This window comes from Onychostoma macrolepis, chromosome 23, assembly GCF_012432095.1.
Source record: "Onychostoma macrolepis isolate SWU-2019 chromosome 23, ASM1243209v1, whole genome shotgun sequence".
Classification (NCBI taxonomy): Eukaryota; Metazoa; Chordata; class Actinopteri; order Cypriniformes; family Cyprinidae; genus Onychostoma; species Onychostoma macrolepis.
Genome location: NC_081177.1, coordinates 14750745 through 14772477, shown reverse-complemented (window position 1 = coordinate 14772477; position 21733 = coordinate 14750745). Strand labels below are relative to the sequence as shown.

General features: G+C 34.9%; 2 protein-coding genes across 2 annotated transcripts in view; one reads left to right on the top strand and one right to left on the bottom strand.

The window, feature by feature from the left end:
• lrp1ab (low density lipoprotein receptor-related protein 1Ab) overlaps positions 1-21733 on the bottom strand; it is a 130764-nt gene that overhangs the window by 25447 nt on the left and 83584 nt on the right. Inside the window, exons 25-50 of the mRNA XM_058762889.1 lie at positions 18510-18714; positions 18252-18416; positions 17912-18156; positions 17030-17161; positions 15001-15228; positions 13425-13599; positions 12499-12593; positions 12254-12403; positions 11833-11976; positions 11096-11221; positions 10874-11005; positions 10645-10779; positions 10434-10563; positions 10199-10325; positions 9461-9612; positions 9184-9308; positions 8624-8998; positions 3512-3701; positions 2777-2981; positions 2444-2633; positions 1731-1856; positions 1481-1609; positions 1236-1355; positions 978-1091; positions 716-865; positions 484-606 (exon numbers count right to left, since the gene is read on the bottom strand). Of these exons, the coding sequence (XP_058618872.1) occupies positions 484-606; positions 716-865; positions 978-1091; positions 1236-1355; positions 1481-1609; positions 1731-1856; positions 2444-2633; positions 2777-2981; positions 3512-3701; positions 8624-8998; positions 9184-9308; positions 9461-9612; positions 10199-10325; positions 10434-10563; positions 10645-10779; positions 10874-11005; positions 11096-11221; positions 11833-11976; positions 12254-12403; positions 12499-12593; positions 13425-13599; positions 15001-15228; positions 17030-17161; positions 17912-18156; positions 18252-18416; positions 18510-18714 (4188 nt within the window). The remainder of the gene's footprint in view (positions 1-483; positions 607-715; positions 866-977; positions 1092-1235; positions 1356-1480; positions 1610-1730; positions 1857-2443; positions 2634-2776; positions 2982-3511; positions 3702-8623; positions 8999-9183; positions 9309-9460; positions 9613-10198; positions 10326-10433; positions 10564-10644; positions 10780-10873; positions 11006-11095; positions 11222-11832; positions 11977-12253; positions 12404-12498; positions 12594-13424; positions 13600-15000; positions 15229-17029; positions 17162-17911; positions 18157-18251; positions 18417-18509; positions 18715-21733) is intronic.
• On the top strand, positions 5832-7309 carry LOC131531837 (galanin receptor type 2-like). The gene has a single exon (XM_058762943.1). It carries the CDS (start codon positions 5974-5976, stop codon positions 7018-7020), a length of 1047 nt encoding a protein of 348 aa, XP_058618926.1. The 5' UTR covers positions 5832-5973; the 3' UTR covers positions 7021-7309.

Below are 21733 nucleotides of genomic sequence, written 5' to 3'. Positions count from 1 at the left end.
GAATTATATTCTATTCAAATCTACTCTAGTAATACATTTTTACAACTACTTTTGTATTTCAGTTTTTCATCCATTTAATTTTTTATAATAAACATGCATGGTTTGCATGAATAAGTATTAAGGTATCAGATAATGAAAATAAACTAATAAACATATATATTATTGTTGGTGTTTTTGTTGTTTCTCATGAATCTCATGAAGACAGAAATGCCCCTGAAAATCAATTCTAGGGACGATAATAATAATTTAAGCATTTATAATAATAATAATAATAATAATAATAATAATAATAACAACAACAACAACAACAATAAAAAAGGGAAAAATTGTTCTCATGAAGGCAAGAGTTAATTGTTAAGTACGTCAAAGATGAAGTATAAAGACAAATTTGAATATAATCTAATAAAAAAAAAACAAAAAAAACAAGTGAGAACAGAAAAATGTAAATTAATCTTGTGAAAAGCCCGAGAGATGTTCACTAACCACAGTGAGACTCGTCTGCTCCATTCTCACAGTCATTCTCTTTGTCACAGGTCCAGCTCATGGGAATACAGCGGCCGCTCGGACACGCAAAGAAGTTCACCGGACAATAATGCTTCCTTTTCTCTGTCAGAAAGAAAGTGAAAGGTCAATTTCATTATGCAATATGACACACTATATTTGCTGTGAGAATGAGGGGATGTGTCAGTGCTTGCTGATGTGTGAAGAGCCTGACCGGGACAGTTTCTTTCATCTGAGAAGTCTCCGCAGTCATTGGAGCCATCACAGCGCCAGGAGGGGGCGTAGCAGAGTGTAGTGAACTCACACTGCTCAAAAGTCATGCCCTTCACTCCAAGCAGATAGTAACTGGAGCAGTCAGTGGGGCCTGAAAGAGAAAGTACTGAAAGATTGTATCCGTTCGAGAGAATATGTAAAAACCTGCAACCTTTTGGTTTGGTTTGGTTACCAGACCAGATATTTTTTTGATTAATACTTACTGCAGTTCATCTCATCACTGGCGTCCTCACAATCCACCACCTGATTACAGCGACTAGAGTTAGTGATGCAGGAACCGTCTTTGCACTGGAACTCAGCAGCGCTGCACAGAGTCACTGAAGTAAACAGAGAGGGTGACAGTGAGGAACTATTACAACTGCACTTTTTCTAGTCAACACTCCAAAAAATATTTCAGGTTTGTATTCCTTTTTCCTTAATCTCTCCATGTATTTCAGACAATCACATTCTCCCTTGCTTACTGTTGCACGGCAGCTCGTCTGAACCGTCTCCACAGTCATCAGTGCCGTCACACCAGGAGCTGTGTTTGATACAGCGTCCGTTGATGCAGCGCCTGTAGCCCTTCTTACACATGCGGTTCGCTAAAAACAAAAAAAAGAGAGAGAGAGTTAATACGTAAAACTTCCATCAAATATCAAGCTTTCTAAATTTGGAAATGCTTCTGAAAACTACAAAGCAATGAACAGAGATGCAGTGTCATGCTTACCACAGTAGGACTGCTTCTCATCAGACTTGTCCTTGCAGTGGCCGAGACTGTCACAGGTCAGGCTGTAGTCGATACAGTCGCCGTTTCCACATTCAAACTCATCCACGTTGTTGCAGGTTGTGTTCTCCGCTGGGAGTCAGAGAGATACACTTTCATATTATGCTGCACTTTTCAGAGGAAACTAATGGAGCATGTTCAGAACAGGACAGGCTTATATTTTAGACACTAGCTTCCTGTTTGTCTCTCTCACCAACACAGGTGTTGTCTCCCAGTAGTTTGCGCTCTCCACGGCAGCTGCAGTTGACTCGTCCTTCTGACGTGATCAGACACAGGTCCTGACAGCCTCCATTATTGGTGAGACATGGAGAAAATTCACCTACAGACGCAAATGACCAATTTCAAATGAATTTTGGGGCTGGGTAATACATCAAATCATCATCAGTTCCATTCATTCTCATAATTAGTTAAAAATCAATTCTATCAATTATGTGTGCTAGTGTAAACAAATAAGTATATATATATAAATAAATAAATAGATAAATATTCGCCATTTTAGAGCAGTGTTACTTTAGTTTCGCTGAGATACTATTAAAGTTTTTGAATTAGAATTTAAATGTAATAGAAATGTAATTTTCTGTTTTCATTTTCATTTTAAAGTTTTAGTATTTTGGCATTTTTATTAGTTTTTTTGTTAAATATGAATTTTTTTAAAATTAATTTTATTTTAGTTTAAATTTAGTTATTTTAATAAATCGTGATAAACTAAATGAAAATGAAAAATGTTGAAAAACATTTTATTTCAGATAACATTTAGGTAATGCAATTTTTATGTTTTAGCTTTTGTAGGCTATAATAACCTTGTACAAATAATAATATTTCTAATATTGGCATGCTGAAAAAAATATTTAAACCGTAACTCTTTTCTTAACACATGTATAAGTCAGTCTTCAGTACAAAACTTACAGCTATTGGTGTCTTTGGCCACAGCAATGATGCCCATTGGCTGTTGAGGAATGTCGGCACGTAGGACTTTCATATCTGAGCCGTATTTATTAGCTCTGAGCACAGCTCTGCGCACCCAGTCTGTCCAGAAGATATAGTCACCGTACACCGCCAAACCGAAAGGATGCACTGGCTCGTTCTTTAGGACCACCTAATCACAGGTACAATTTGCATTTATTAATTTTGCAAAGAAATTCAAGGTGTACAAGATGTCAGTAGTGTGTGTTCGCTCATGAACTCTTCCTTTCCCCATGAACAAACATAAAAATAAGACATAAATAGAGAGGAACTCACAAAGCGTCGACTGCCATCATACTCGCAACGCTCAATCTTGTCAAATGTGGCATCTGAGAAATAGATTTTCTCAGCACGGTGGTCGATGGCCAGGCCGTTCGGGGTGCGGATGTTACTGCCGATGATCACAATGACATTCGCTCCAGAAAGAGACGCTCGCATGATACTTGGAGCCTGTTCATTCCAGTTAGTCCAGAACATCAAGCTGAAAGAAATAGTGCACAAAACGGAATTTAAAAATAGAAACTGACATATGAGGTCTACTTACACCAAAAGCAACACAAGATATATATATATATAGATATAAAAGCCCAAAGTAGGCAACAGGGCAAAGTAAAATGATTAAATAAATATATTATTGAAGTATATTTATATATAAATAAATAAAACAAAATTGTTGAAAAAAAAATGAAATTACAAATCAATCATAATTATGTGAACATCACAAAAATGGTTATTTTTGGTATGTGTTTTATAATAAAATTATGAATTAATTATCATAATCATTAATTATAAGAACATCACTTTGGCAGTCAAAGCTAAAATTAAGATTTGTGATATATGTATTTAAATAAAATTATATATAAATTTGGCGGTAAAAACAAAAATGTTTTCTGTATTTGGTAGGTTAGTAGTTCATACTGAATAGGATTCAAACTCTTGGGATTGCAGGCCCAGCAAAATGATTAAAACATAGCATTGCATCATGGCAAATTTGATACACAATGTTCATACTCTTGGCATTCATCCAGAACAAAGGCTCTGGGGTGGTCATCCCCAGACATAGTGACCACAGTGTCTTTGTCAAAAGCTCCAGTGCGACTCTGGTCCACAGTGTGCCGTGTGATGGTGGAGGTGGTGTAGCTGGTCCAGTAAAGTGTGTCCCAACCCCGGTGATAAGCCAAACCTTCAATTGATCCTACATCTGTTCAAATGAAAAGAAGAAAAATGGTCTTAAACTGAGGAAGTATATAGAGAATCCTGCTCTGACTGCTTGTTTCTGATCCAAGAGCAACTCTGTGCACAGACGCACTGTATTTATTTTGAACAAACTAACTCTACAGCTTCTGCAAGCACACTATAGCTAAAAATGAAACAAAAAACCAAGGCATTTGAACTTCTTGGAAGGGATGGCAACAACTTCAAACTGGATTAATGTCATCTAAGCTTCATAGGAGTAAACCAATTCTATGATTAACACAGGGCAAGTCCAAAACATCTCTTTTTAAACTCCTTATCCTGTCCCACAGTGAACAGTTTAATCCCATGATACGTGTGCATGTTGGTTTCAGCGTGCTGTGAGATAGCAGTTGTTGCTGGTGCATGTGTGTGTTTAGTGGCTTAGTGTCATCCGGTCATTTCATGGATGGGTGCCTGTGCATACAAGACCCCTCCGTCGGTGAATCTCTTTAACCACGGTGACTAGTTCTTCCACAAAGAGAGGACTGCTGGAAGAGTCTCAGACACAACGCTGGGGTGAGAAGCAAAGTGGAGCAATGCGCTTCAGTCAGCACCATCGATAGAGTCTCAGTGAGTCAAAGTCACACTGAATAATAGTCGCCCTCCACAAAATTTATGATGCTTCGCTGCATCTATCTGCATCACACTAATGGCTGCTTTACGACAGCGACTGCTCCACCATAAAACAAGAAGGACACTCAACCAAGCTGTTTACATTTGCTAAAAACCAATAATGATCCTGTAAAACACACCAGTCTTTAGGCCAAAGGAAGTAACAATAACAAGATATGTGTGTAATAGCCACCGCCTACAGGTGAGACGTCATCACAGAAACGATGATGTTCTAGGAAAAGGCCAGTAAACCTGACAATCGATGTATTAGATGATGATACCTGAATAACCACCCATCGTACTTTGAACCTGGAGGTTAGGAAGATTGTTATGGTGTTAGTGGTTCCTCCTACTTCTTGCTTTTTTTGCAGCAGAAGGACAAAGTCCTGGAACAGCCAAGCTAAAGGAATTGGAATGAATCTGAAGAGTCATTTAATTGATCATAAGAGGAAAGTTGCATTGGGCACTTAGATTCAAGTAGAATCGACGGTTCGTAATGTAGCGGCCATTGACAGATGCAGGAAATCACGTTTTGCAGGGTTGCCTGGTTTCACTCAATCAATACAAGCAAACAGAAATCATAGATGGCCGTAAGGTAAGCACCTTCCATAATTTCAAATAAGAGATGAAGTTTAATAGTGATCACGTGTGAAAGGAACTGTTTTCACATTACAAATGATAAAATACAAATGTTTATGGTAATACTGGAAGTCTCTGGCTGCATTTGAAACCTTGTTATTAAATAAAATTAATAAAAATCGTTTCTGTTCATTTAAATAATGTCTGTGAATTTAAATAAACCTGAAATAAATTACTAATTTTTGCTAAATGTTGCCTTGACAACTAACTGAAATAAAATAAATTTGAGTAAGTGCAAAATGACTAAATCTGAAATAGAGGTCAAATTAAAAAGTAAATTTACAAAAAAATTATATAAAATAAAAAGCGAAAAATATAAAAACAAAAGCTAATTTAAAATAGGAATTACAACTAATAGTATATAAATAATATTAAAATAACACTGACTCAAAAGCTGAAAAATGTTGCCAGCATACAAATCCAATAGGTTCATAATAATATAATATCATGTAATATACCAACTTATACTCGATTCTACTTGAATCTATTATATTATATTATATACTGACTATTTATTCACTTTTTTAAAGAACATTTGATTTAAAAATTTTGATGATTGAAATTAGCATTGTAGTCCCTGGATATTTGATTGGTTATTGCTAAAGCTCACTTGATTTGTTCTATATTACTAAATGTGAAATTATGAAGCCTAAAGATAAGTGACCCAGCTGCATAAGCTTTCATACAAAATCTGTGTGTGACAACCTTAATTATAAAGTATACATACATACATACTTTTATTTATTTATTTTTTAAATGTCCTCTATGTACCAGACAGAAAAAAAGTGTTAACATGAATTCTCAACTTCCTAGGAGGATATATTGCTAAATGCTAATGGTAAACACTAACAACCACCCCAGCAGAGACTGCCTTTATCTCTTGGAGTAAACACCCCAATGATGCTTTGCCATGTGAGGAAGTTATTAACTCTCAAAAGGGCTAATTATTAGCCTGAAGCAGACGGCGATCTTCATCTGGAGTTTGAATGTATGCCATCCCACACTTCAGTAAATTGCTCTTCAGTGTGTTCAGTATGAATATTAGCCATGATTGTGGGAGTCTGAGCTGGGAACTAACACGGGTCTTAGCTCCCACTCTGGACGCAATAGTCATGCTGATCGGGCTGGTGGGACACTCGCTGGTCATCTACGTCCTGACCAGGAGGAGGAGGAAGAATGGACTCCAGTCTCTTCAAGGGACAGATACGTTACTTTTAGCCTTGAGTGCTTCGGATCTTCTGCTGCTCATTTGCCTGCCCTTCCACACCGCCGCTATAGCACTGGGCTACTGGCCCTTCAGCAGCATCCTATGCAAAGTCATCAGTTTCCTGGGAGTGGCCTCTAGCTCGGCAAGCGTATTCACTCTCGCTGCATTAGCGGTAACGCGCTACCTGATTGTGGTGTACCCCACTTGGACGTATCGTTTCCGAATGTGCCGCTGGCTGCGGGTTACTGTGATTCTCACGTGGGTGCCGGCCGTGGCTCTTGCAGCACCTCAGTTCGCTTTCCGCCAATTAAGAACTGCGCCCATCCTCTGCTTTGCTTTTCTATCAGACCTCAGCCAGTTGGTCTACAGTACCATTCTGTTCCTGTTCAGCTTTGCTTTCCCTCTGATCATCATCATCGTCATGTACGCCAAACTCTACAGCTTCCTGCAAAGGACGCGACTGCAAGGTACTGCGTCGCAACTGGAGCGCTACCAGAACCAGGTGATCAAGACGTCGATCCTGTTGGTGTTAGTCTTCACCATCTGCTGGTTGCCATCCTATGTCCTCATGTTCTTTCTCACTGCTACCAATAATAGCAATATACACGCACATCATCTCAACTTCGCCATAGTCGCCCGGCTGTTAGCAAGCTCCTCGGCTGTAGCCAATCCGCTGCTCTATGCTTTCATATCAAACAAATTTCGTCGAGAGCTGCTGACATTGGGACGGGTGTGCTGCAAAGGTTGCAGGTGCGTTATGTGTCCAGGAAGCGCCACAGTGGAGCCCTTTAACCCTATGGAGCTGGACACCCCTCCCCAACCATGAGGATAAAGTCCCAGACCATGCAAAAGCATTTAATGTGCTTCTGCTGTAAAAGGAAAAACCATTAATGGGACTAAATATGTGATGAGATAAAGACAATAAATATTAGACATATGTTTGAACTGCATTGATTTGTTCTGCCAGATACAGAGCCTGAATTACCTGTGAACACTTCAGTGATATTATGCAATAACAGATTGTTATGTGAAACTATATCATATATCATAAATGTACTTTAGTGACCAGAAATGTCCATGTCAGACTTTTAATGATGAAAGCATGCATGTTTGCTTACTGATTCATTATTTGGCATATCAGGAAGAAACTGTCTACAACAAAAGCAACACAAACTTTGAATGAAGGGTTTTGCTTTTGGTGTATTGTTTTTTCAATGCTTGCATTGTTACTAAATGTTACTCGTGTTCTGACTACTTCATGCTACTGTAGGAGCTGATAAACGTTTTCAGCCCCCACTGGCATCTGTCTAACTGTCGAAAATGAATGACATTTTGAAAAAAAAAAAAAAAAAAAAAAAGATGTTCACTAGTTGTTTTTAATACATAAATATGTACATATTTATTACACATTTCTCAGAAATACTTGATTCTGATTATCCAACTGCAAATATTTCTTAATAATGACCATGTGCATATTTAATTGGTAGAAATATACATATATACTATATATTCCCTTTCCAAAGATTTGGAAGAATTTTTCTGAAAATAAGTTTTTGAAACAAGTCTTTTATGCACACTAAGGCTGCATTTATTTGATCAAAAATACAGTAAAAATATTGTGAAAATAAAATATTGCAATTTAGAAAAAAAGTGTTTTCTATTGTAATATTTTACAATGCAATTTATTCCTATGAGGGCAAAGCTCAATTTTCAGCATTACTCCAGGTCTTCAGTGTCACATGATCATTCAGAAAACATTCTAATATGCTGCTCAAGAAACATATCAGTGTTGAAAACAGTTGTGCTGCTTAATATTTTTATGGAAACCATGAAACTATTTTCATGTATTTTTGATGAATAGAAAGATCAAAAGAACGGCATTTATTTGAAATATAAATTTTGGTTACACTTTATTTCGATAGTTCACTTTAGACATTCTTTGTAACTACATGCCAACTACATGTCAACTAATTCTCATTCATTTGCAACTACATGTCTACTAACTCTCAGTAGGGTAGGTTTAGGGTTAGTAGAATAAGTTGACATATACTTGCAAAGTTTCTCATACTCAGTATGTTGTATGTTGTGGACCCATCAAAATAAAGTTAGAAGATATTAAGCAGACAGTCTACTAATACTTTAATGACTGCTAGTTGACATGTAGTTGCAAAGTTAATGTCTATAGTTGACTATCGAAATAGTGTTGAAATTTTCTGTGTTGAACAGTGTAAAAGTCTTCACTGTCACTTTTGATCAATTAAATGCAACGTTGCTATAAGTTTGTATTTTCCAAATTAAAATAGTATTTATTTTTTCAAGTACTTGGTTTCATTATCATTTCTCACTGTTAGTATTGCTGTTAGCCTCATTCAGATGGTGCGCGCAATACAGAGCAATAAAAAAAATGAATGAAAAGATTGTGCACTTACTCTCCACTATGGTCTTGCGGTCAGAGCTGTCATCGCTGATCTGCTGAATGTTACCAAAGTGAATGTCGCTGTAGAAGATCCGGTTGGCTCCCTTTCCACCGCCACCCCTGTAGTCAAAGGTAAGGGCGATGACGTTCTTCATGTGCTCTGGGTCTTCAAAGGGTTTAATGGGAGCATTGAGGTTTGTCTCATCCGATAGGTGAATGCTCTTTAGTATCGTGCGCTCCGAGTAGAGGAGGTAGCCATCGTAATCCCTGCAGCTGTGGCCGTCCTCTGCCAGCATGCCATGTGCGCAGGCGCAGGTACGATTGCCATTACCCCGGTACAGACACAGCTGTTCACAACCACCATTGTTCACTTTACAGACGTTGGTACCTGCAAAAAATATTAAGACATTAAAATGAACACAGTTGCTATTGTTAAAATCCAGCTTTTTATATTCTAGGGTCTCTTGGTTGGCTAAAACCATGGGTGGAGGGGTTCTTTTGATTGGAAACCCCTGCTATATAGTAAAAAAAAGAAAAAAAGTTCTTTAGAGTGCTTTTCAGGAGGATACACACCTTGCTGTCTTGCACGGTTGAAGACTTTAATGTCTTTGAGCTGTACACCAATGCCTGTTCTCAGATACACCATGTCTGTGGCGTTGTCTTTGTTTCCTCTCTTGATGGAGCCATTGGCATGTGTCCTATTGGAAACAGGAGAAGATAAAAAGCTAATTTCCTGTAAAATCCACTAGCAAGATATAAAAACCTTTGAGAGCATAAATTTATATGAGTAAAAGGGGCCAGTTAAAAAAGGGTAATAATAAGCAATAGTAAAGGAATAATGTGTTGGCACCTGTCACTCCAGTAGATGTAGTCCTCAAATACAGAAACAGCAAACATGTCCATGTTGTTATTAGACAGCACCAGCTCACGGTTTTCTCCAGTCTCCAGATTTATGCGCTCGATTTTGTCTGTACGTGCATCACACCAATACAGCAGGCCCTCCTACACATTGTACAACATTAGTTATATAACACTTACCATACTGTTGTGGTTTCACTGCTAGAATACATTTTTATTTTATTTTTTAATTAAAATAAAAATTAAATTAAATAAACACCACCATCCAATAGTTGGGGGATTTTTTTTTTGTTTATGTTTTTTTTTTAATTGTTCAAAAATACATTTAAAAAAGTAACATTGTGAAATATTATTACAGTTTAAAATAACTGTTTAGGTTAATATATTTTCAAATGTAATTTATTCCCGTGATGGCAAAGCTGAATTTTCAGCAGCCATTACTTCAGTCTTCTGTGTCACATGATTCCTCAGAAATCATTCTAATATGTTGATTTGATTCTCAAGAAACATTTCTTATTATCAATGTTAAAACAGCTGCTTAATATTTTTGTGGAAAACATGATGGATTCTTTGATGAACAGAAAGTAAAAAAAAACAGCATTAAAAAAAAATCTTAATAATAATAACAACAACTAATAATCTTCTAAAAACTGATAAGCAATTAAATCTGGAACCAGAACCAAAAATAAACTTGTTCTGCAAAAGAGGCACAGTGTGTTTATGTACAAACCCGGTAATCAATGGAGATGCCATTGGGCCAGCTGATGCTGACATTGACAAGAACTACTCTCTCAGAACCGTCCAGACGAGATCTTTCAATACGCGGATACTGACCCCACTCCGTCCAGAACAGATACCTGTACACACAAATACTTGAGTCTAAGATCATGAGATCATACACAGTTTTCTCATGTTCATAGGCACACATTCCCATCTTCACTTAAAATACAGAAACATTCCCTCACCCTTTCTCTGGATGTACAGTAATGGCACGTGGTTTGTCCAGACCCTGAGAGATGACCACATAGCGGAAGGAGCCGTTGAGTCTGGCCACCTCAATCACATCAAAGCCTTGATCAGTCCAATAGATGTTGCCTATTTATACAAAACAACACAATGTGTTAGATACATCAATATATAATGCGCTTTTTATTGTGCATTTGTACATTTGCACACCTGCAATCCAGTCCACGGTGATGCCTTCCACACGTCCAATGCCATTGGTCACTATGTCCTCCCTCCAGGTCTGGTCTCTCTTGGCTCGGCTAATAGTGCTAAGGCCCATGTCAACCCAGTAGATGGTGTCATTCTCTACAGGGCAAAAGAAGCACAAAACATCAAGTTAGTTGCATTCAGAGCAATTTTCATTCTGAATATTTGTACACAAAGATATTTGCATACTCACCAGCATGGAAGTCAATGCCCACAGCAAGAGAGGTGCCTGACACAGGTACCAGGGCATCAGATTTATCTGACGGGTCCAGAGGAATGCCACGGATGCCCTCGTGCACAGAGTAGAGCAAAAACGAGCCCATGCCTTTATACAGAAGAGCCATACACACAATGTTACAATGTGGTCAAGTGAAAGCAAATGGTGTACATTAGTGATGCTTGTATGAGATCTTGCCTTCACAGGACTGTTGACCACTCTTCAGACTATATCCAGCCGTACACATGCAGGCTCTTGTGGTTGGTGAAGTTGGCAAGCAAAGCTGAGAGCAATCGCCGTTGTTCTTACTGCAGAGGTTGGTACCTATAGTAGATATCAGACACATCCAAATTGTATCATCTTTGATTAATAGTTTGCATTATTTTTTAATTATTAATAGTTGTGTTCATTTTAAGCATTAATCAAAATAATACCTATTATAATATTAATATGTATTCTGTCTTGTCATCTGACAACCCAGGAATTCCCCTTTGATTACGTGAACTATTTTCAGATTTAACTGAAATTAAATAATAATAATAATAATAATAATAATAATAATAGGTATTCATTACATTTTAAAATTATTAACAACTTAGAATGAATCATTTGCTTAATTCAATATTTTAAAAATAATTTTCCTTTTAAACTTGTAATTTATAAAGAATGTCTCATTTTTACCTCCAAATGAATTTAAAGGGACAAAATCAAAGTCAAAGTTAATAATAAATATAATGATAATAATCATTTAAAAATGAATACATTTCATTTAAAAATGATATTAATGAAATTAATAGTTTTATTTTAAAAAGAATAACAACTTTCCTTTTAAAAATTAGTCATTTTATAAAAATAATTATATAATTTCTCCCTTTCACTTGCATATTCATTTATGGGGACAAAGTCACATGCATTTTAGAGTTACAAAAACACACCTAGTTGATGCACAGTCTCGTTGTAGATCTTCATATGCATCATGGGTGAGGTGTTATTTCGGAGAACCTTCCAGTTGCCTCCATCGCTCTTGTCACATGTACCGATCTGATCTGTGCCCTGATCAGCCCACCACAACTTATCTCCTACACATAAAAAATTACAGGTCAGTCAATTATCCCAAATCGATTAATGCAGAGAACCCTATGAACATTGTTCACAAAAATCACAATCATGGTTTTTTCAGAAAGCACTGTGGTCTAGTTATGTGGATGAATTATTAAGAGCTGTAGACTGTAGCTGTAAACGCCATTCATACTTAACAGAAACACTTCACAAGTCAAATTAAGTTCAGTTCAGCGAGTTACATCACAAAGTGTTAGTTTTTGTTGCATTGGAAACAGGTTGATAGTGCTGTCTCACCCATGATGGCGAGGGCTGTAGCTTTGGTGAGTTTTCCTTTAACACCCTCAATGATCTCCAGTCCGGAACCATCCAGCTTACAGCGGTTAATGGTGCTGTTCCCTGAGCTGATCCAGTACAACTGCTCCATGTAAAAGTCTATGGACAGACCTGCCATGGGAAGAAGTCAACATGTAAAACATCATCTCCAGAAGGCCTTCTTTTAGCTTTAGGCAAACAAAAGTTACACAAGACTGGTCTCTCACCCACTGGGCCTTTCTGATTGGTGAACAGTAATGTGCGGTTGGTGCCGTCCATGTTGGCCATACTGATGTTGTCACCATCAAGCCAGTAGAGCTTTCTGTAAACAATGCGCAAAAAATAACACAACAGTAGCTAAGTCCTGACATAAAGTAGATATTTGCAAATTATTTGTGGCAACGTTTTTGTATTATTTATAACTATTATAGTATTTATTAATATTCTGAATTAGCTTTTGCTTTTATCATTTCAGTTCTCAGTAAATGTATTACTTCAACTAAAACATTTATTTCAGTTAGTTTCCAAGGCAATGTTTTTCATTTTTAAGTTTTAAATCTAATATGTATATTTTATTCCTGCTTTATTAGCAAAAATGATTTTATTAGTTTCAGTTACCAATGCGTGTTTATTTGCAAAGAGTTTGGTTTAAAAATAAAAGCCAGGAAAGTGTCTTCATATCTCAATCAACTGAATGCCTCAAAACACTGTGATGTACTGCCAGCGAGAGAAGAAATAAACACCAATTTATCAAAAACACTGTTGAAGGGAAAACACACCGAACAAATGAAAAACCAGCTGAATGACTTATATTGTCTACATGCACAAGCTTGCTGTTTTTATTAGAAACTGGCACGTCTAGAAACTAGCACATCTGGTTTACATTGGCCAAACAGCAACACACTGAGAAGTGCAACATGAGGGCAGTCATATTGTCCAATCTATAGCTCACACTAATGAGCAACGTCTACATTTCTCATCTACACCCTTTACAATCTCTGCCAGAAACATACTGGCACAGCATCTGCTCTTCTCCAAATGTGGCCTACTAAACAAGCTGAGAGCGAAAGAGGCTAAAGAGACTAAAATGACAGAGAGGCACTAATGCTAAGCCTGAACTAGCAATTGTGCATGTGTGAGTACTTGTACTAACCCCAGGATAGGATGTAGCACCAAACAGTGAGGCTTGTCCAGTCCATGGATTACAGCATTCTTGAAGGACCCGTCCAGGCGCGCAACATTGATCTGCTTCTTATTCGTATCATAGCTGGTCCAGAACAGGTTTCTGGAGATCCAGTCTACAGCTAGACCCTGAGCATTAGGGAGGTCTAGCAAAGAAAAGAAAAATACATTTTTATCATGATTAGAATTGTAAACTGATCACACAGGTTGAACACCACAGCAAAAATAAATGTGTCTTGCATTCTTTCCTACAAAATAATTACTTTTATTTGAAAACAAAATGTGCCATTTATTTTAAAGAAAGATATATTTCATAAATCTGGGGTCGGAATGTTTTTGAAAGAAGTTTCTTTCACCCACGCAGCTGTGTGCATTTATTTGATCAAAATACAGTAAAACATTAATATTCTATTTCAACTATTTGAATATATTGTAAAGTGTCATTTATTCCTGTGATCATGAATTTACAGCAGCCATTTACTCCACTTCCCATTTTTCAGGATACTTTGATAAATAGAAAGTTAAAAAGAACAGCATGTACTTGAAACAGAAAGATTGGGTAAAGTTATATATATATATATATATACATATATATATATATATATATATATATATATATATATATATATATATATATATATATATATATATATATATATATATATATATATATATATATATATATATATATATATATATATATATACATATATATATATATATATATATATATATATATATATATATATATATATATATATATATACATATATATATATATATATATATATATACATATATATATATATATATACATATATATATATATATATATATATATATATATATATATATATATATATATATATATATATATATATATATATATATATATATATATATATATATATATATATATACATACATACATATATACATATATATATATATATATATATATATATATATATATATATATATATATACATATATATATACATACATACATACATACATACATACATACATACATACATACATATATACATACATATATACATACATACATACATATATATATACATATATATATATATATGCATTACGCTACTATACAAAAGTTTGGGGTTAGTAATATTACTAACCCCAAACTTTTGTATAGTAGCGTAAATACTTTACAAAAAAATTCAGTAGTTTATAATAATTCTTTATATTTTTTTTATTGGGTTTTAAAAGATAAAATAGATACGCTGTTTAAAATGAAGCCAAAAAGTATTTTTACAATTTCTGTTAACAAACATAATGGACCATGACCGTAGTTAACTGGAAACTGACTTCATACATCCACTAAAAATGACCAGAAGATCAAAAGTAATTGGGAAAATAGTGAGTAAAAAAAAAAAATGAATAAAGTTACTTCACTTTTATAGCATCATTCATTTAATATGTTGCTATATAAAGCAATGAAGGTAAATTTTTAAGTGTTCATATGCATTTTGGGCCAGTATAAACTTATATAGATCTTTAAGCTCAAACTATCATCTCACCGGCTGATACCACCGTCTCCACACCAGTCCCATTGATGAAGGCTCTTTTGATAGTCTGAGTGCGAACATCAGACCAGTAGATGCGGTGCTCCAGAGCATCATAATCCACCACTGTGACATTGTCGATGTCGGGCACAGTGAAAGAGATAATGTAGTTGTAATAGGGATTATCAATGTCCACCCCTCTGATTTCAATCTGACGAGCGTACAGCAGGAACTGACGGTACTCTGGACAAAAGAAAACAGACAATTCATTGTCAATAGATATACAGTATTATAAAAGTGCATGTAAAACAAAGCATATATATATATATATATATATATATATATATATATATATATATATATATATATATATATATATATATATATATATATATATATATATATATATATATATATATATATATATATATAATATTAATAAATAATACTAATATTAAAATGGCATAAATATACTAATAATAATGAGAATAAACTATTATTAGATTAACTATTTTCTAAACCCTAATTTTTGCAGCCCTATAATTGTGTCTCTTCAGAAGATTTAAACCCCTCAATTCAATTTCATTTATTATATATTTATATTACTATTTATGACCTCTTCTGACTTATTTCTGTACTGGTAAATATAGATACTGTGGCAGGAAATATGACTTTTTATGACCTCTTTTTGAACGTTTTGAAGCGTCAAAGTTTTAGGTGAACAGCCTTTCAATGCAGGTATGAATCATTCAGATTTCATTAAAATATCTTCATTTGTATTCTGAGTATGAACAAGGGTTTAGAACGACATAGGAGTGAGTAAATGATGACAGAATTTTCTAAATAATTTTGGTTGAATTATTCCTTTAAGTGTTGAGTTAATAGTTTAAATATTTTGCTTACTGATCCAGCGTGTTTGTTGTATTATGGATGTGCTAAAGGTAATAGATGGAGCAAGATGAAAGTTGTATGTGTGTGTATGCACAAAATCATCTTGTACAAAATATAATATAAGCTACTGTTAAATTTTAGTCATGTATTTTTCTATGTAAATACATATATTAGTGTTAGAGTAAAGAACGAACAGTAGTAGCGAAGTCTACAGTCTCCATATCGATTAGCCTGAAAGAAGAGTGGCTCCTACTCCTGCATTTGCCACTATCTGATGTCAGTGTGAATTCATCACCGAACCTTCTACCTCTACTCCAATCACTCTGCTCTCCATACAGCCATAATGGAGGCTGTGCTGCTGAATACTAAACGCTGATCGTGCATCTGGGCGGCAGGGTGCACTGTTGTTTTCTTGACGGTTAAATGAGATTTACAGCCCACACAAGACTACTAACATACAGCCCGGCCTGAAAAATCAAACATTGAGCATCTATAGCGCCAACGCAAAAGGAATCTAAAAGAAAAGCCTCATGCTGTGGCGCAATTCATATACTATCTGTCCTGAAGTGTGCGAGATAAGAATGGCTGCATTTAAAATAATAGTAAACTGATTTTTTTTCTGTGGATTTTCTAATTGTGCAAGCCAATTCTTGCTAATACTCTGCCACAATTGGAACTACAGCTTTAGGTTACGTTGGAAATAATGTACTATTACTGCAGTAGATTTGTATGTGGAATATTAGGGTGATCAAATACATTCACTAAAACATGCAGTATTAAAGAGATTACTGTGTGGATTTACTGTATCCCACAATGCAATGTGCTTTACCTCCTATTTCCAGTATGATGGATTCAAATGGAAATACTATCAGCAGCAATTTTTAATCAAACAGCCATCGTTAATACATTTGATAAATAAAACATACTGAGGTCATGTGACAATATATTGTGGAATAATGAATATTGTTTCTTAGTGCAATTTATATTGTTCCTGTTTCTCAAACAGTAGAATATGTCGTTTGCAATGCCAAAGTCATGGGAAATGTAATATATTGTGCCGTATTCAGTAATTAGTAAAACAGTATTCCATTCAGAACTTGCTAACAATTAAAGCATTTGATTGGATCTTAGGGCTGAGGAAGGAGGAGCCTACCGTAGCAGGTGTGCTTGTCCGCTTTGAGTTTCATGAGGTGTGGACAGGCACAGGAAAAGGTTTGGTTGTAGTTGATGAGGCACAGGTGAGAGCACGGCCCTTTCCCATCATTCGCTGCACATGGGTTGGGAGCTGCAAAGGAGGAAGAAAATGCTCAGTGTTATTTTCTGTATAAAGCTTTTATTTTTTATATATATTTATATTTTGTTTTAATTTTTTAAGTCCTTAAAAACTTGCCATGGCAAAATTTCTGATATGTGACCCTGGACCACAAAACCAGTCGTAAGTAGCACAGGTATATTTTTAGCATTAGCCAACAATACATTGTATGGGTTATCGATTTTTCTATTATGCCAAAAATTATTAGGATATTAAGTAAAGATCATGTTCCATGAAGATATTTTGTAAATTTCCTACCGTAAATGTATCAAAACTTAATTTTTGATTAGTAATATGAGTTGCTAAGAACTTCATTTGGACAACTTTAAAGGCGATTTTCACAATATTCAGATTTTTAGCACCCTCAGAGATTCCAGATTTTCAAATAGTTGTATCTCGATCAAATATTGTCCAATCCTAACAAACCCTATCAACGGAAAGCTTATTTATTCAGCATTCAGATGATGTATAAATCTCAATTTCAAAAAAATTCACCCTTATGACTGGTTTTGTGGACCAGGGTCACATATTAGCTTAAGTTAAAGTTTTTCATCTAGTATTTATATTATATTTCAGCACTGTTTCCGTTGAAGAAAATAGTTTTTAATAGGTTTGGTTTACAAAAACAACACTGGTGTTCACAGCTTACAAATGCAACAAGAAACCTAAACAAGTTTCATGACTTATTTTTGACATATTAGTTCAGGTCATGCTGGTTCTCACCCTGAGGTTGTCTAGAAGGATGAAACACTTGAAGATCAAACGGCTGAGTGTTTGTTCTCTGGACCACCGTCACATTGTGTCCTGTCCATTTATTGGCTTTAGCCAAAGTGTTGGTCCGCCAGTCCGTCCAGTAGACCTCTCCTCCATACATGGTGACGGCAAAGGGATGTGATAAGTGTTCATGACCCCGGAGCACCTCAATTAGGCCAGAACCGTCGTAAGCAGCAGAGTAGATGGCATCAGATCTAAAGAAATATTTGTATTTTTAGAAGATCAAGGTGACTAACTGTGGATATTTTTGCATTTTAATTCACTTTTAGTGCCAATGGTGCGTGCATACCTGGCATCAATCCACAGGATACGGCGCTCTAGGTAGTCCACAGTGAGACCGTTGGGCCAGCCACCATTCCCAGTCTCTTTGTGGATGGTGCGACGGCCCTCCCCACTCATAGACGCAGCCTCTATCCTAGGGGAGCTGGCGTCCCAGTCTGTCCAGAACAGAATACTGAGGGGAAAAAAAGAAACATTTCTTGTAACAACCTAATTCTGTCAACATAACTGAAAAATAACAGAGCTGTCAAAGTATATCATGTTTTACCCATCTCGTGGGTCAAGTGCAATGGCACGCGGATGCTCCACTTCTCCGGCTAGTAGTGTTGTACGCATGGTACCATCCAGCTTGGCCACTTCGATCTGATCCAGGTTACTTTCCACCCAGTAGATGTTTCCTGCAATCCAGTCCACAGCTAGACCCTCTGGAGTGGCCAAACCATACTGAATCACCACCTCAAAACTGGTGAGAGCTGAAACACCAAGACAAGGAGAATTAATAGGAATCTAAGTTAAACCTAGAAATAAAAGGTTTAGGATGTTGAAAAATGCACCAAGAAAATTTAACCAAAGAAATTATGGATATAATAATTCTGGCCAATGATAAGTCATATATATACACATATATTATTTATTTTTGCCGTTTTATGCCTTTATTTCAATAGAATAGTAGTTAGACAGTCATTAAATATTTTAATAACATTTGATAACAGCTATACTATTTTGCCTAATTATATTACAATGTAAAACACTAAAAAAAGTTTTTTGTTTTTTTTTAATATATAAATATATCATTTTAAACCCTACAAATAAATTTAGTCATCACAACATTAAAATTTTAGCAAACACTGGCATCCATTTTGAGATTTGCTAAAGATTATATTTAACAGTGTCACTAAATTGTGCATTTTGTAATTAATTATTAAATTATTAGTGTTTTTAAAGATTGACTCATCTAAGAGACACTTAATGTTAAAGGTAATTTCAAAATCAAAAGGTAATAAAAATAAACAAAAATAAGAATGTACAATTACATCATGAATATCAACCAAAACAAATAATAATAATAAAAAAAACTCTAATATCAGTCAACAATTAATTCATTCAATATATTTTGCATCCAAAGAAATGCAAAGAAATAATTTAAGATTCTGCTCTATTTCTAGATCACTAATCAAATAAGAGAATGTGTGACAATGATCGTGATTCTTCATACAGCCAGTCAGACTTCCACTGAAGCTCAAAATGTTTTTTTTGTATAATCTCAAATCATAATGAGGAACATGATCATGTTCGTACAGCTCAAGTGCTGCAAAAGGAAAACAAACCAAATACTAAGTTCAACTTTTTACTCAAAATGTTATACATAAAACATTTTATAATGAAAAACTTGTATTAAAATAAAGTAGAAGCATTTTTTACCAGTGGTCTCAGACTGAATATATTGGCTAAGAAATCGTTTGATTGCTTCCAGCCTGAAAGCCATTTAAGTCAATGCTGCAATAAATATTCCCCCACTCTGAGCTACAGCCATGTGGAAGAGAAAAAAAATGATTCCCAATCAAGGCAAGCTGCTCTCTGATCTGTGAGACAGACTCTCATACAGAGCAGTAATTAAAGGTCCAGAATGGCTCTCTGTTGGGCTGGAGACAGCGCAGCCTCTCCGATGGGGGTTGAGAAACAACACTTTGTTACTTTGTTTCAGTGTTGGCAGCAATGTCAGTCATATTTTTACTCTGTCAAAGATGACAGCAGGGATCCAAAACTTGGACAGTGTATCATATCTCTGGAAAGAGCCGTTCAGAGAGGGAGGGAGGTGTGTGCACATGTTTCAAAGCAACCAAGGCTTCCGACACTTTACTTTTACTCTGGCTGTAGTCACGCAAACTAGGAATGAGTCAAATGGGTAAAGACAGAGGAGTCCAAATTCCTGCGCTACGATCACACACACAGACTCACTTAGACGCACGCTGTGGTTTTGTGAACTGAAAATAGTTGTAATAATTACGGACTAACTTGGTATGCTGAAAAGAACAGAACAATGTGGGAAAACACAGTTAGACAACAAAGTCAACTCAGAACTTTACACAAGTCTTTAAAACAAGAGAATGCGATTGAAGCTCCCTTTTCCTCAAAGTCATTATTAAGTTAACTAATAAAGTTCTCCAACAAAAAATAAATGTAACCCTAACCCAAATGTACGTATTTATACATACTCCCAAAAAAAATAAATAAAATATATATACATATACACATATACATACATATATATATACACATACATGTATATACACATACATACGTGTATGTGTATACACACCCATGCATGTATATATTTAAGAAAAGTATGTTAAGTTTATATATTAAATATATTAAATATAATATAAATTATAGAAATATATACGTCAATACATGCAATATGTGTATGTACATAAAAATAAATAAATACATACACACACACACATACATATATATACATATACATACATACATATATATAGATATACATATATAGATATATACATATATACATATATAGTAATCTTACTTTGAACAGTAATATTTTTAATGCTTTCTGCTCATCATGCCTGCATTTATTTGATCCAAAATACAGAAAAAGTAGTAATACTGTGAAATATTTTTACTATTTAAAATAACTGCCTTCTATTTGAATATATTTTAAAATGTAATTTATTCCTGTGATCAAAGCAAAAAATAGCATCATTACCTATCATGATAATCATCATTATCATTATCCTTCAGAAATCATTATAATATGCTGATTTGCTGTTCAAGAAACATTTATTATTATTATTATAAATATTTAAAACAGTTGAGTAAATTTTTCAGGATTTTCTGATGAATAGAAAAATCCAAAGCTCAGCATTTATCTGAAATAAAAAGCTTTTGTAACATTATACACTACACCATTCAAAAGCTTGGAGTCACTATACATTTTCTTTTGGGGGTTATTACTTATTTAGCAAGGATCCTTTAAATTGATCAAAAGTGATTATAAAAGGCATTTATATTGTTACAAAAGATTTCTATTTCAGATCAATTCTTTTCTTCTGAACTTTCTATTCATCAAAGAAACCGGAAAAAATTCTAGTCAGCTGTTTTCAACATAATAATAATAATAAATGTTTTTTTGAGTAGCAAATCAGAATATTAGAATGATTTCTGAAGGATCATGTGACTGAAGTAATTATGCAAAAAAATTCAGTTTTGAAATCACAGGAATAAATTACATTTTAAAATATATTCAGAGTAGAGTTATTTTAAATAGTAAAAAATATTTAAAACTTTTACTGTTTTTGCTGTACTTTGAATCAAATAAATGCAGGCATGGTGAGCAGAAGATAATTCTTTAAAAAACATTACCAGTCAAAAGTTTTTGAACAACATGCCAAATGTAAGATGTATTTAACCAGGACTAAATAGTGAATTTTTTAACAACTAATTATTTGACTTAGGAACAACCGCTCCCAT

Coding starts and splice junctions, on each gene's coding strand:
- LOC131531837 (XM_058762943.1), top strand. CDS start 5,974: ATGTATGCCATCCCACACTTCAGTAAATTGCTCTTCAGTGTGTTCAGT.